Consider the following 16,701-nt stretch of genomic DNA (forward strand, 5'->3'; position numbering starts at 1 on the left):
AGCAGATCCCCCCCCCCCCCTCAGCCAAAGAACCGGGCCCCGCCATAAGTTAAAAGATCGCCGTGGGGAAGCCTGCAGGCTAGCAGGACGCTGTCGCACAGCAATGAGGAGGGCGTTGTAGGGTTGGACAACTACTGGGATCCCTGCCCTTATCGATAAGTGTGCTGGGTTCTTTAACGTGCTAGAGGTGTGGCTCTCAAGAAACACGGGACCTCTTTAATGCACGTATCATGCATCCGAGGGGCGTCCCAAGCCAAAATGATTGAGTACAAAAGCTAGGTATTCATTTTTCAGCTGAGTGAAGTGAGGAAATTCGTGTGAGGTACCTTTCCCAAGGACACAAAATCAGATCATGTCAGGGGTTCGTTTTTTTTTTCGTTCTAACCTTTACGCAACACGATGTTTGATTTTTTCAGCTGAGTGAAGTGAGGAAATTCGTGTAAGGTACCTTTCCCAAGGACACAACATCAGGGCATGTCAGGGGTTCGTTTGTTTGTTTCGTTCTAACCATTACGCAACACGATGCCACAAACATGATCGGCTTCCAAAGACTGAAAGAGTTAATGAGTGTTTCTTGACTTTCCTGTAGGCATGACAGAGCACGAGTTTTCACAACGATAGATCTATTTTAAAACATGTTTTGTACAGTACAACATTGCATAACTACACAGCTATTTCAAACGTCCTTAGAGTTCCAAACTTTAGTTTTGTGTAAACACTAACAGTGTTTGTATGTTTGAACATTTGTTTATTCATGAGAAGCTCATATCGACCTGCAGGCCGCTTTTCTTCGAGGTCACGAGGGAGGAGGTGAGGGTGAGAAAGGATATGACAAAGAGACTTAAGAGCCCAAAAAAAAATACCACACTACATTTTCTTTAAGCTTTAATCGTTCCGTTTATTAATCATTAATCTATTATTAAAGTGCTTTAAGGTGACAGTGAACTTGCATTGTCAGTCAGAGGAAACCAGCCTCAAAATAGAACCCATTATTCCTTATACATAAAATATACTTCTGTTTACCACCTTAAGACTTTGCATTGCATTGTTAAATCTGTAAGTGACCTTAATTTATCATGATTGTTTAGTAGAGACGATTGCATTTGAGATTTTGTGCAGTCAGTAAAAAAGACAAGCCCTAATGATTGATATACTGCTACCCATAATACTGCTTTTTCATTATCAGTAGCAAAAAGCCTAAAGTTGATAAGTGTTTAACTTCCTTGATTCTAACTGTAGGATTGTGCTAAAATATTTGTGAATGATAAATCTCTGAAATAGATGCATGGCTCCACATTGTTTTTTTAAAGCCCCTTTCACATACGTCAGGTTAAAAGGTCTCGACTGGAACGAGCCTAGAATATTAGCATTCACACATACGTGAAAGCTACCGAACAATTTTAGAATCCACCTCTCTATAAAACTTCATAAGGTTCTGCCTTAATCCGACTGAAGCGAAGATCCAACGACAATGACACTGTACTATCAGGCTCGCTGCAGGGGAGCGTCGCCAAAAACAATGACGGTATGTGGATAGTATTGATAATGATGATGTACGTGAAAGGGACTTTAGGCCACAGCAAATCAATTTTAGTGATGTCATAAAAGGTGCAATGATTTTTGCTTGACTTTTTCCACTTAGATCTATCATTAGATTTCGGGTCGGCAGAGGATGTCATCCGTACGATTTACTTGCTGTAGTCTAACAGAAAACTAAAAAAAAAAAAAAGAAAACACATTTAAGAAATTGCGTTTCCCTTTGGCGATGGTCAACATGGCTATTGACAAGAAAATACCGAAAGCAGGAACATTTGTAGGATAGAAACCCTGAATGTACTTGTACTCGTATTTGTGGTGGCCTTTAGTGTAGCAGAAGATTTGTTTTATTTCCCACCCGGATTTACCATTTTCCATTATCATTAGATTTCGGGTCGGCAAAAGGTGTCATCCGAAAGACTAACTTGCTGTGGCCTTACTGTTTTAAGGCTTCCGAAATTAATTTCATCAGGTTGGTAGAACATAGGATATTGGAGTTTTCTTTTCTTTTTACGCAACCAGTGACTTCTTACCTGCTCGGACGTTTCGCCACCTACTTCGGCTACTTATGGGGGCGAGAAGCTAGCCTGGAATCCATCGGTAGCGGCCGGAAGCTAAATAGGATGGATCCCAGGCTAGCGAGAAGCAGTACTCGAGTCAGAAGCTCTGAAAAAGGTGTCTGACGGACACTGAAACGTCAGCAGGTAAGAAGTCACTGGTTGTGTAAAAGAGAATTCCAATATCCTATGTTTTAAGGCTTCCAAGTCTTGCCATGGTCAGCCTGCCGCTGGGTGGCCTTCATGTGCTTCAGGTTGATTGACAGGCCGGACAGGGCCTTGATCAGGGTGCGGATAAACCTCCGGGTGGTCTTCACGTAATCCTCGTCCTCGGGACGAGGCTCGCCTGCATCGAGACGAAGCTCATTTGCATACTCCATTGCCCCCTCGTCTCCAACGGGGCCGTGGTGCCTGGTGCTCTGAAGAGCCAGGCCTAGAAATGGAGGGAGTTGTATATTATTAGGTATCTCAAATCTACTCCACGAGCAGAGATTGGTGGAGAAGACTGTGGCCTTTTTATGATATCACGACAGAAAACGGGGCATATGATAAAAAAAGTAACAATCTTCTCCACCAAATTCTATTTAGAGAGTATATGTAAATCGTCGAGAAGATGTTGAAACGAAGAATAAAAGGAAAGATGTATAAAGAAAAACGCTTCGTTCAGAAACATTACGGTTTCCTTATTTATCTATCTATTATACATTCACAGATAAAGAGGACATGAAATATTACGATTTCTCCCCATCTGCTTGTAGAGCCTGACATCTTACAACCTACTTAGTATGCAGATTTTGTTATACCTTCGAGCATATGTTTGTGAAATCTGGGGGCATCTAGAATTACCGAAGCTACTCATATCTGCTTGGAAACTAGAATCTTGAATAGCTTAGCCTAGAAATGGTGTGTGTCAACGTCTTCTCAACTGTTTTCCGTGAGACCAAAGTCATTTCTTAGATCATTGAACAGCTATAATTACGCAGTAAGTATAGTAAAGAGAATTGTTTGGTTGAAGGAAGAAACGTTTCCGACGCTATCGCGAAAAAGGAACAAGCAGTATGAAAAAAAGACGCTGCACTAGAAGTCTCATGCATTGGGTAAAAGAGAGTACAGGTATATATGGTACCCTTCCTTTAACCCTCAAACCACCGTATGGGGTCAAAACTGACCCCAGGCGTATATAAACATGTGTCATTTTGACATTTCGAGTCGAAAACAAAATTCCTTTTATGAGTTTGTTTGTATACATGTCTTATAACTTCTCACATGTTTTTACCGAGATTGGCTCATTGTTGATTAAGTTATCCTAGAAAGTTTACGCATGGTCCAGTGGGGTCAAAACTGACCCCAGCAAATTCTGCACTCATATTCCCTATTGTTTGATACTTGTCATCTAGTAACATGTATGATAAGGATTATTATGATCATAGTTGCAAATTTTAATTTTGTAGAAACGTGAAAAAAACATTTTTTCTTAATGAACGTAAAGATTACTGACGTTGCGACGTATTATGACGTCATTTATGTGATTTTATTGACGAAAACAAACAAATTGGGTATTTCCATATAACTCAAAGGTACACGATAAAACTTAAATAGAAATTCTGTATGATAAATCATGATGTATCCAAAGACGTTATTTGTAGATGGCAACAGGAACGACGTCAAAATGACGTCATAAAACCTATATTCATATCGGGTTACACTAGCGAAATCCGCCATCTTGGTTCCGCCATTTTGAATTATTTTAAATGCATGTTTTCATCATATAACCTAATAACACAATAAAAATGGACCAAAACGTTTATATAAGATTGTTTCTGTTTGAATAAACATGGTAATGATGAGATTTGAGATTGAAATAGCCGGTTATAGCTAATCTAATTATATCGTCCGCCATCTTTGATTTTGACCGATGACGTAATCAAATATGCATAAACTATGAATAGTAAATCATAAAAGTGATAGTGAATTACATTGGTTGGTATTGATATAAGAAAATAAGTGCAGTTTACAAAGAAAGCCCTAGAATTACATTGTAAAATCCAAAATTGGTGACATTTTCCAAATATGGCTCTCAGAAACCGGTTGCCATAGCAACATGAAAACATTGATTAGTTAATTGATTGATTAAATTCAAATTGTTGCCAACGAAATTTTAGAAAAGGTGACCAAGTTTGGTTGTTCTAACGTAAGACATTCAGATGCTATATGACATCAAGTGTTGGCGCAGGCCTCAAAAGAGCCCGCTTGTGTGAATAGCGTTAGTTGCAAAAGACGATGTTCCCTATTTTTGCATAAATTATGATAATAAGCAGAAGTCATTCACACCTAATCATGTCAAACTGTCCCTTATAGATTACTCAACTAAACATATATACCGACCACAAAAATAGTCACCAATAAAGCTGCATTTGTAGAAAACATTGTGGGGTCAGTTTTGACCCCATACGGTAAGATTAGTCGTACAAAAGCTACGGTGGTTTGAGGGTTAAACTGGGGACATGCAGTATAATACTTACGGCACTCCGTGATGATGTCTTGCGGCATGTCCTTCCAGCGACCACCATTCACCTCGGCAAGGATAGCCTTGCATGCTAGGGAAAAAACCCGAACATTTCAATAGTTGGACATCTTGCTTTCTTATGTATTCTTTTATTAGAAATTCACAGAGAAATATCTCAAATATACCGTGAAAAGAATGGTCCAATTGACATCCGGCACCTCCGGCGGAGTACACGTGATGATGATAAAATATGATCATGAAACACCCTGCCGTTACGCCAAACGACCCCACTTTAACGCTTTTAAAGCTATCATGTGAGCTACACACGTACACACTTCATTTAGTAACGAATGGAAAGGTTATGCGGCTTATGCCCAGAGTTGTAATTCAGTGTCTAGAGACTTTAAGGAAAAAACCGCCAAGTAGCTCATAGTTTAATGTCTATCAATAAACGTCAATGAGACAAATTCTAACTCCCCAGTCTTTAACTGCATGTGCCGTTGCAGACAATTGGCGAGGCGCTACGCTCCCTGGAGCATGCGAGGATAAGTGAGTGAGTGAGTGAGTGAGTGAGTGAGTGAGTGAGTGAGTGAGTGAGTGAGTAAGTGAGTGAGTGATTGAGTGAGTGAGTGAGTAAGTGAGTGAGTGAGTGAGTGAGTGAGTGGATGAGTGAGTGAGTGAGTGAGTAAGTGAGTGAGTGAGTGAGTGAGTGAGTGAGTGAGTGAGTGAGTGAGTGAGTGAGTGGATGAGTGAGTGAGTGAGTGAGTGAGTGAGTCGTTGCACATATATCCTGCTATGTACGTGCCAGCATTAACTGCGATTTCCTGTTTTACCCTAAACCCACTGCGCGAACACGCCTGTAAGCGAGTCATCGCAGGTGAATGACTTTCCTCTGTGATTCACCCGGGTGGCAGCTAAGCTATGCTGACCTCTGATCCATCTGGATCCCTCGCCATGTCAGAAATCAGTCGACTTGTCCACGTGGGGAAAATTTGAGACCTAAGTTGCTTATTGATGTAGCAGGCCACATTGAAAAAGATTAAAGAAAAATACCTATGAACAATGTTCACGAAAATGCGTTCGTAAATCGAGTTTCCAATGATGTTTTCAATGACTTCGAGTGATAGTTAGAGTTACGTCCATGAAGGTTAGACATCCAGGTGGTAAGATACAAAACATATTTAGTCACAGTTACTGATGCAACTGGATAGATTTGTAAACGGTAAGACGTTTCAGACAGCATCAACTGTCTTTCTTCAGTGACTGAACCAGAATCTTGAGTGCTAGCAGAAAACAGTGGACTACAACAGTAACTACTACGGGTATTTAACGAAACCACTGAATTGAACTGTCCTCATCAATTCAGAGTTTGGGTTGAATTTCTGTTGAGCTCCAGATACTTGCTCAGTCACTAACGTCTGGCCGTTTGCAAATTTATCCGTTTGCTTGAGCAAGTGCTATCTTGCGTATGATAGCGACAGTTGCATCAGAACTCTTATTAATTACAGTTGAATGAAAAAAAGTACACGAGAGTCGTCAACAGATCTCCCAAGAGCATGACAGGTTTCCATTAAAACAGTTTCTACACACTTGTTTCGATAGGCAACTCCCCGAAAATGAACCTGTCAGAGTTTCACATCTTCTTGCTAGCCCTACAGATTCGAACTCAATGGCTCTAACCGAAAGTTGTGCCAAAGTCAGAGAATTAAGAACTCGGCTAAAATCCGTACAACGAGACCTTGAACAGTGTGAAATACTATTTACATAAAACAATGCCTCAACTGTAGCCCCGCCATGCGTTGGTGCACCACAGGCCACGAGGCCTTGTAACAGTCTTGCGCCATTATGTAAGAAAATACCTTGATTAGTATTTGTTACAGTAGCGAATAATGAATCAACGTATGTCACAACATACCAGTACATTCTAAGATGTCTTGGGTAAAACTAACTGTCATGACATGATAAGGACACAACAAGCCACAAAACGCGATAATTTCGCTCAAAATGTCCCCATGAGTTTAAATTCATAATGAGTGTCTGTAAATAGATAAGGTAATAATGAAAGAGTAAGTGATATCTCCTAAATGATAGACTAATGATCGAGGCAAGGTTGTGTGCAAATCAATCATACCTACCCGATCGCTTCGGCCGGGCCTGTACACGGGACACGCCGAGCGCCAGGGTCACAAACAACAGCACGGCTCTCATCTTCGGGCCAACCCTGACACACATTAAGGAAGATTTCGCGCCAAGAAAATTATCAAGAGAAGAAAGACGCCGCGCTTGTAGCAGCTTGCCTCGCTCTTGTCCTTGCGTTGTGTGGGCAAAAGCTAGGTCCCTGGGATAGATACGACACCGAGATAAGATAAAATCTACGCTTCAGGCGTTTCTAGAGTTTGGAAAACAGCCCTGTTCACTGACGCGGTGAGACCTTTCGTGCCAGCAAATAGGTAAAGTTGTTGTAACTCCGCAGGAACCAGGGGTGTTCACGCGGCCTTCACGTGAACAACTAATCAAGCAGAAGCGTTTAAAATTGAGTTGCCAAAAGATTACCGTACATGACTTTACCTTCGTGCGGATTTAACTTCGTGGCATGGAGAAAATGGAGTTTTTTGTGCATTTTTCTTCAGTTTGTGGGGCAGACGACAGAACAAGCATTCTCGTGGCGGATTGAAGTTCGCCGTGAAGAGGCAAAAGCAAAAATCCGTAAATCACCGCTAAATTTCAACATTTACGGTATTGTAGATCCGGTTGGGTTGCAGTTCAGGGAGGTCTCGCTAGTAGGGAACTTGCCACAAACGCACGTTTTCCAACACGGGCAGCGTTGTAAATAGATATTACAACATACCCATGGTATAGCCTTTTTTCTATAGCGGGTTTGTGACTATAATCATATTTTTAAAACTCTTATCTAAATAAACATATAATCTATTAACCTGTGTTTAACATAGGGTCGAACAGAGGTTGGCGATTGGGTCACACGTTTGTAAAATCTTTATTGTAATCTGAAATGACGAGACGATTAATTCTAGGCCATTAACCCGCTGTTTACACCAGAAGCAGTCAGGTGTGCTGGAAGGTTAACGTTATGTACCAGATAAGGTAGAGTTTGAAGTGAAAGTTTAGACTGAGTATCTTCAGAATTTAGCCTGAGACCTTCCTGCTCAGAAATCCTATGAACGTTCCTGTCCAGTTTCCGTCTACTATCTAAAGAAAGAGGGGGGATTAGAGAGAGAGGGAGAGAGAGAGAGAGAGAGAGGAGGAGGGTTAGAGAGAGAGGGGAGGGGGAGAGGGAGAAGGGAAATCAGTATCTTTTTGTCTTTGCTGGGAACCGAATGGGGTTTGAACCCCCCAGTACAAGGCAAGCATTCTACCCCGAACGCCATTGCACCGATTATAATTTTGCCATGACGGGGACAAACTGAACGTTGCAGAAATGCAATGAACATGACCGTATTTTATTTTCCAATCAGTTCTACTAAATTGGATCACAATCGACAAACCGTAATCATTTGGATCTGCATAGATGTAAAACTCCGATTGGCTATATCGTTAACTACAAAACTTTCAAGGTTGTAAAGTTTTCATTAAACCCCATATCACCGTGTAAAATGCATGCTCTAAATGATATTCCTAACACGATAAACAATCATGTAAATTGGCAAATGATAAAACTTTGCCACCGACACTAACACCGTTAACCGTTATGGAAGCTACCAATCATCATTCTTTAACATAACTATACTAATTGTCCTGAGCCACTTATCATCGACTTGCGCAGTTACAGCTAACTACATGTATGTTCTCTTTATTTAAGACTTTAGGCTCTGCCCCAAGCTCGGTCTGCAACAGATTATTATAAAGCATGTAACAATATCCTAACTCAATATGTGCTGCTATCGCATTTTTCTTTTCTTACAATTGCACCGTTGTCAACAGTCTGCTCTTATTCTTAGTCTTTACGAAATCAGCTACCTTTCTTCTGAAGCAGGTTAAATTGTAATTTCCATTACACATGAAAGATGGGACTTACCTAGCCGAGGCGACTGTTGCAAGGCTATCTTTTGCTTGCAGTCTTATACATTAGTCCGTACAACTCTTACTTGCAGTCTTATACAGTAGCCTGTACAACGTCGGGCTAATGTACACTGTAAGCAAGCAATATACCTGCAATAGTCGCCGCGGCTAGGACTTAATAACCAAATGTTCGATTTCAAGCTCCAGTCTTCGTCAATGAATGGACAATGGTGTTGACCAGTAAACAAAAGCCTCATACTTATCATATGTTTGAAAATTACAGATCAGACCTGCTTCATAATGAATTCCTACCAACGTAGATTATCTTTCAAACTAAGCATCCTTTACGGTCTCCACTCCTCTACTTTCTGCTTCTTGTCAACGCGGTCCAGGCTGTCGGCCAGAGCCTCCATGTTCTTAGCCGTGTCCCGCACGAACTGCTCCACCGCCAGGACCAGGTCATCATCGGCCTTGCCCCTGCCCTTGTCAATCAAGTCTGAAATGATTGAAGATACGAGTCGTTCAGTGACACAGATAATATTCTCTTCAATATATCGACTAGGTCACAATTGACCCACAATACTATACGGTATCTACTACTTCATGTGAACACTTTCCAATGAATTCCACGGTAATTATTGTATTGTCCTGCTCATAAAATGTATCTTAGATTACAATTTTATCTTAGTAGACATAACAACTAGTAGTCATGTTACATAATACAAATTAATGATTGATTAAAACAAACAGCAAGACGCTGTATTGAAATAATTGGTTATGTATTGAACATTGAGATTTAAACAGAGGCAAACGACGATGATAAGCTTTTAGAAGGCATCGGCCGCCATCTTTCGTCAGCTTTGATCATGGTAGTTACATGTACGTGACCTGGGTGGCATGGGTCACACAGGCCACGTGACACATGATAATGTATGCTGCACACGAACACAGCTGTTGCACATCAGCCATTATCGGAAGTTCAACATACCCAGTTTGTTCCCTCGGGTATCCTCCTCATGATCAGACTTAACTTCACGCGACTCCTCCTCCTCCTCTTTTTCTGTACAGAGTTATATTGTCAGTATCATTTGATAGATACATTGGGTTTCAACAACATGAACTTGGTCTACTGTTATAGACATTATTTGGTATAAAATAAATCTCGCAACTGGATTAACTTCTCTTAAGGGTCAGATGTTTCTGATGAAAGATTGTGGATTCCACTATCTTTCATCGGTGACTGAGACTGGGGAAAGATAGTGGATGCTATCTGACACTTATAAGAGAATCTATTTAGTTTCTGGATGTATTTCGGATCATGAAATGTTCTACATAGATATTTAAACTTCATGGATCCTCTGTTACACAGTTTATGTGCTGATATTATTCATTTCAATAAAATCAACGTAAAAACGGAGTTTTGGAGAATTTTCAGGGGGGCATTGCTGTCTCTTAAGAAATGGAACAGTAGAACTAAATTAGAGCATTCGATTTCTTATTTTGAACACAACTAAAACCAATGTAATATCCGGAATGCATCTTACCGCCGACTTCACGAGACTCTTCCTCTTTCTCATCCTCCCCTCCTTCCTCTTCAGCTGCTCCCCTGGTGTCTTCTTTTTCATCTTCTCCTTCCTCCTCCTCAGCTACTCCCCTGGTGTTTTCTTTCTCATCCTCCCCTCCCTCCTCCTCCGCTGTTCCCCTGGTGTCTTCTTTCTCATCCTCCCCTCCCTCCTCCTCCGCTACTCCCCTGGTGTCTTCTTTCTCATCCTCCCCTCCCTCCTCCTCCGCTACTCCCCTGGTGTCTTCTTTCTTATCCTCCCCGTCTTCCTTTTCCTCTCCTGCACAGGGATATACCAATGTAGCAACGTTAAAGTACTATGATGACTAATGTTGGCATGTAATGTTTAAGTACTGAATATTGTTGGTAGTAATGTTTAAGTTAAGTGTTGGCTATGTTGGTAAGTAATGTTTTAGTACTGACTATTGTTGTTATGTAATGTTTAATGTTAAAGTACTGAGTATTTTTGGTCCACTTGCAATGGTCCATGTCAATATGAATTTGGGATCCTTGATGTCATATCGAAATATAAATTCCTGATCATCATCGTCATCAGCATCTGGCATACTATTTAATTGTCAAACCATCACTCGCGCCAAACATCTTCATATACAGTAAAATATACGTAGTTGCAATCCAACTGCAGACTGCAGCTTTGTATGGCTCTATGTTCCTGCTGAAGATAATATCATGCTTTCAAAATTCAAAAGAGCACACCGTCGAGTTCACAATGTTCCCCGAAGATCTCAGGATGAACTTTCTTGAACATCCCGTTGTCACACAGGTCTGTGATCGTACATAGGAAAGAAAACATGATATAAAGATACAAAAGATTACAATTATGTCAGTGAATGTAAGAGATAAATCCAGGTTAAGATAAGAGTAGAGCAAATGATTCTAGCATCTTCCATTCGAAATAAAAGGAAACAAGAGTCTTAGGACCCAAAATCTCCATGAAACGTTGTTTTTCTATTAAACCAGTTCCCCCCATTCTATATCGCTCAATGGTATGACCCACACTGCAAGGGGAGAAGTCTGACCTACTTTCGCTATGTGTACTTTCGCTATAAATAGCTACTGACAGGTGGGGTGCCACATGACAACACTGCAGATATAGATTTTCCTCATTACTTATGCAAATTAAGTCCAATTTGCATAATTTGCAGTTCATTGTATACATCTCTGCTTAAGCTACCTGCATAGTAAATAACATTAAAATCTGTCGCTCCTTTCTTCAGTTATTCTCCTTTGAAAATATTTACAAACACGCTTTGCAGTTCCAGTGACACATACCAGGAGGCCCAAAATCGACCTTGACCTTTCTCCTCCCAGCACCTACCCACATACCAAATATCATTTCAATCCATCCACACGTTCTTCAGTTATGCTGATTTTAAGCTTCCGGTGACACATACATACAAACACGGTGACACAAACATACACACACGCGCACACACACACAAACACAATAACTTCGCATGATTTGAACTTCAGTGTGTACATCTCCATCCAACCTACCAGCGTACCAAATAACATGAAAATCTGTTGTTCCTCTCTTCAGTTAAACCCCTTTAGAACATTTTTACAAATAGGCCATTGCAGTATCAGGGACACAAACCAGGGGGCCCAAAATCGACATTGACCATTCTCCTCCCAGCGCATACCCACATACCAAATATCATTACAATCCATCTACACGTTCTACAGTTATGCTGACTTTAAGCATACGACGACACCCATGCAAACGATTTACCTCCTTACTTATGCAAATTCGGTCTCATCTGCATAGTTTGCACTTGAGTGTGTACAACTTGGTCTAACCTACCTGTGTACCAAAGAACATGACGATCTGTCCATCCACTCTTCAGTTCTTCTACATTTAAGATTTTAACAAATACGCCATTGCAGTTCCAGTCACACATGCTAGGAGGCCCAAAATCGACCTTGACCTTCCTCCACCTAACACCCACCCACATACCAAAAATCATTTCAATCCATGTACAGGTTTTACAGTTATGGTGACTTTAAGCGACCGGTGACACAAACATACACACAGACACCAAACGCAAGCAAATCAGTATATCCATGAAAAAGCCTTTTTTCATGGAGATAACAACAATTGTTTCAACAGACTCGTTCACAACTATTATCCAGAACATTGACCACTTAACCTTCTCCTTGCTGCCTAACTCTGTAACCAATATAGAATGGGGCGCCAAACGACTACTTCAGTGTGCTAAAGGTTACAGCACGTAGCTCATGATTTGCATGCAGATAACTCGTCACTTAAAGGAAAGCCTTTATGTGAAACTGTTTTGTCAAATATAAGGCCTTATGTGATAGATTGGCTGCAGTATCATCTGAAGTTTTAAACATCATTGGAGAAAACAATACGGTTCGCTTACCACATGCTTTCACGAGTTGCTCCTCCTTGAAGCTGTACAGGAGGTTCTCCCATCCGGCAGGGTTAAAACAGATGGGGGGAAATCCTGAAAACATGGAGAATGCCAAACAGTCACTGTCACGTCCGTTAACAGTTTCATCAGGTTAGTGAATCAAAAGAGGGAAAAGAACTAATTTCAATGCCACAATATGTGCAATTACTCTTCAATCTAATGTTTATGTCTTTAAAGTGCATGTACTTAATAGACGTGTTTCACATTCATCATATATGATTTGCATGGTCTGCAAGTGCTTCCCTAAGAACCTTTAGTAAATAAAGAAAATGGACATAAATAAAACAAGTCTATCTAGCCGTTCTCGAGTTATAGTGGTAACCAACAGACAGACTGATAGACCAACGCTGTCAAAAATATGACATTCTTGACAAAGGTAATTGATAAAATGTCGATAAAGACAAGCTTAAGAAATGGAAGACTTCAATACGACTACCGATATGCAGGACTTACCCCCTTTGCCGTAGCCGCAGTGCTCCACGAATAGCTCCATGTGCATCTTCAGAAAGTCGTCGTCCGAGCAGAGACCTGCAACGGTTCAGAACTTAGAACTTTGCAGGACATTGAAAACTTTAAGAAACAGCTAAGTCTTAAGTGATTGTGTGGGTCAGTGTAATAGAAAAAGGTAAGAACACGTAGAATATCAAGATATGCGGTATATCAGAAATCCATTTAGATGATAGGTTACATGGTGTGATATTCTATTATACAACCCACATGACTCAGGTTCTATGAGTGACTGTCGAGAATTCTTCTTCGGGGCAATTTTGGGTAACTTGTAAAAAGTTTGAATTACTTTTGCATTATCAAACCCTTCCCCCCCCCCCTTTTTTTTTAGCCTGTCTTGTTTTTGGAGCTTTTTGCACATATTACAGATGCGAGGATACTGATGATGTGTTAAAGGATCTAATTTTACCCGAAGAAAAATCATGAGAAAAAGTTACTGACCACAGGTCTTGATGGTCCTCTCTTGGTTCTCTTCTTCCTGCAGTAGTGCGTCCCACACCAGAGGGTTGTCGCAGTCGACTGTTTACACATTGAGAAGGAAGACTGTAGTTATACGAGATAGTCGTACATGTGTGTAAAGATAACGTTTGCAACCTTCCATAGTTACCCATATCTCATAATGGTCTGATTAAACGATGATACAGTAGTGCTATTAAACTCAAAATTAAGCATGGTTTAAAACAACATTACTCACTCACTGTCTAGTAGGCAACGGTTTGGGGAGATGGTAGCCCCATCAATTTGCGGAGGTAAAAGGAAAGTATAAGAGCGTAAACAAAAGTAAATCTACTTACTGTAGCCAGACCCTCTGTTCTTTACGAGTTGCTCCGCCAGGTCCTTCAACCCGTTGTCATCCTTCACATCTTCCACAGCTCCACGGCTACTGCGAACTGTATAGAATCGAGTGGGAGGGGTGCCGATAAGAAATAATCACAGCGACAACGCGATCTGAGGTTATTGAATTACAGATGTCTACATTAGATTTTTAGGTTGCTGAAGCAGAACCTGGTCAGGTGGGTGGATAATTTTCTAGAGGAGTTAACGTTACGAGTAGCCGACCGTAGGATTACAAATTAGCACCCCAAGATCTGATCTTTGTTTATCTAATTGCTTTCATGCATAACTTAATGGTCGGCAAGTTAATTTAGCAAACTATTTACCCTAATTCGCAATCTGACATCCAGCCTTCCGTGGTTCTGCCGGGCTCTCTACGGTGCAGAAGGGACTATCTGCTACTGGTGTAATATTTGGCACGAGGTATGTACGTAAAAGTTGTACGCAAGTAAAATCCTACTGCCGGGTGCAAAAAATGCTGGCAGAAGGCCCCTCAGTCTGTCCCGAAGAGAGCCCGGCCAATCCACGGAAGACTGGATGCCAGGATATCTATTCGGCCATTTTCCACCAGGAAATCAAGGAGAGTGGTGGAACCGTGGAGACTAGTATTGCAGGGTTATTGACCTGCAAGGTATTTTCTCGATCCGCCGCCCACATCTAACTCATCAAGACTAACAATTTCTTGTGTCGTTGTAATCTTTTTGCCATCAGTCATGCAAGTAGTCCAGATTGTACTTGACAAAGAACCAAGCAACTAAATGGCAAGCCTTGTTGCGTGACACTTCTAAATCCAGATACGTTTGGCTAGGCAAGATAATGGTGTCTGAACAAAACGACAATGCTACATACATGTCCAGGCATACTTTGTTTTGTTAGTAAGGTTATGTAAATAACGGAGTTATCTTGATACTGTCTGTTTTGGAGGCAGCACCTTGCGAATCACTTGAGACATATAGTCATGCTGAGCTTGGATATCTTGCTTTTAACCTATAGTTCTTGAGTGTTTAAGATGTTTCGATCATGAACAGAGTTACAAGCTAAATGGTAATTGAACTGGGCACGTGTGACCTTGCTGGGAACCAGGTCGGCTCCTGGCGTCATTCATCCCACTTTCCCACGATCTTTTAGAGTCTTCTTAAAGTCAATACAGAACTTGTGTCTTATAGAATAACCTTAGGTTGACTAGAAGTGCTCTTTTTTTGCGTCAAAGTCTTATCAGAACCTGTCACGTATACATGTGAATTTACATAATTTAAGACACACCCAATTAGCAATTTGGTCAAGTAATACCAAATACTATCTTTAAGTCAGTTGCTGTTTTATAATAACTTGGAATCATTACAGATTTTCAAGACTATTGATTCAAGTCTATGTAACTCAAACATCAGCAAAGAGTTTCTAAAAACAGTCTACGAAAATCAAATGTCTTCATGAGCACCCCCTCCCCACAATTAGCATATGCAACAGAGCGTATCGGATACTTACGTGACTTGGGTGTTACCGTGTACGCCTCAAGTAGCAGCAAGGCAAGGATCAGTGCTGCTTTGTTCATACTGATCGACCTCCTTGGAAGTTTGGAAAGGAAAGTTACACGTCCACAGGCAGAATTCGTCAGGAACGGTCTGTTGTCAAACCGTTTCGTGTGACGATTCAGAACTGAACCCCTGCTGTATTGAAGCTCGTTCGAAGTTGTCCGTCCGGTTTTTTTAATGGGTATCTTACCTCTGCCAGATTTGTCAAGTATGCGCTGCTTTAATGGGCGGCTTTTTAGAATCAGTCTGTCGGAAATAAGCCTCATGACTTGTATCTTCACACTTAAGTTTTGGTTGAGTTCTCACTGAAGATGACTCTATTAGTATACTTAGGAATAACTAAAAAAAGAAAGTCTGAAATATATTGTTATTCATTAACTTCAAAATGTACATTTGACATTACCATGACTAACTCAAAAGTCAGGAATAAAGTAATCGTATAACAGTAATGCTTATAAGCGTCACTTACGAAGAGGTCTCTAGCAGTTTAGTTTCAGTTATTGGTCACTGATCGACAAAAAGAGGTCGATAATTAGAAAAAATAGACGGTCTGAAGAATTGTGAAGTGGTCCGTAGTAGCAACGACTTAGAGATTTAACGACTTAGCAGAGTCACTGCTCACCGAGTCACGTGTCCTATCTGCATAACCTGACGTCACAGAAGGAAGTGGATTGCTCATTCCTTGACAAAGACTGCAGCTGATCAGTTTAAAATTTGGGTAAATCTAATTTTTGTGTTGGCAATTACAGTTCAACTTTGATTCAGACTGACTTCTACAAACACAGATAAACTTCCAAGTGACTTAGAGATTTGTCATATTTCGTGTTTTGTTTCCTGGGTAACTGGTCTTTTGGGGCTGTTTTTTCCGTGCCCTGCAGGCACGACAGACTTCGCTAGTGGTCAGTACTGTACGTACGCCACAGACAAACACGGGACTCAAATGGCAAAACAAACGCCACACGTTCTTTGTAAGACTTTATTTCCGTTGACGTACGTGTCTTTTCCAATATCTTAACAGAAGGCTTAAAGGCAAGCAATGTTCACAGGCGTATGGATTCTGCCAGACCTGGGCAAGTTACATGCCTTTTGCACTGGAGGCTTTGACCACGCCGAGCGACCAAAGGTAAAGGTAGTCCCATAGACTTTTTGAGACCGTTGGGGCATTCAGTTGTTATCAACTGCGCCTAGGGCACGG

At 41.0% G+C, this 16,701-nt stretch overlaps 2 protein-coding genes across 3 annotated transcripts; both read right to left on the reverse strand.

Annotated features, from left to right (window-relative positions):
* Positions 1-868: 868 nt before the first annotated feature.
* On the reverse strand, positions 869-7,088 carry LOC136439607 (uncharacterized). Its single transcript, XM_066435056.1, has 3 exons — positions 6,735-7,088; positions 4,616-4,690; positions 869-2,526 (listed from the first exon to the last, which is right to left on the reverse strand). Exons 1-3 carry the CDS (start codon positions 6,829-6,831, stop codon positions 2,288-2,290), a joined length of 411 nt encoding a protein of 136 aa, XP_066291153.1. The 5' UTR covers positions 6,832-7,088; the 3' UTR covers positions 869-2,287.
* Positions 7,089-8,036: 948 nt separating this feature from the next.
* On the reverse strand, positions 8,037-15,674 carry LOC136439595 (high mobility group nucleosome-binding domain-containing protein 5-like). Of its 2 annotated transcripts, none has more exons than XM_066435047.1 (9): positions 15,460-15,674; positions 13,935-14,030; positions 13,582-13,659; positions 13,087-13,161; positions 12,583-12,666; positions 10,895-10,963; positions 10,161-10,391; positions 9,605-9,676; positions 8,037-9,112 (listed from the first exon to the last, which is right to left on the reverse strand). In XM_066435047.1, exons 1-9 carry the CDS (start codon positions 15,524-15,526, stop codon positions 8,961-8,963), a joined length of 924 nt encoding a protein of 307 aa, XP_066291144.1. In that variant the 5' UTR covers positions 15,527-15,674; the 3' UTR covers positions 8,037-8,960. The 2 variants fall into 2 exon arrangements, with proteins under 2 accessions (XP_066291144.1, XP_066291134.1); XM_066435037.1 differs by having other exon boundaries at positions 10,161-10,457.
* Between the last annotated feature and the right edge of the window lie 1,027 nt (positions 15,675-16,701).

Source organism: Branchiostoma lanceolatum, chromosome 1 (genome assembly GCF_035083965.1).
Source record: "Branchiostoma lanceolatum isolate klBraLanc5 chromosome 1, klBraLanc5.hap2, whole genome shotgun sequence".
Classification (NCBI taxonomy): domain Eukaryota; kingdom Metazoa; phylum Chordata; class Leptocardii; order Amphioxiformes; family Branchiostomatidae; genus Branchiostoma; species Branchiostoma lanceolatum.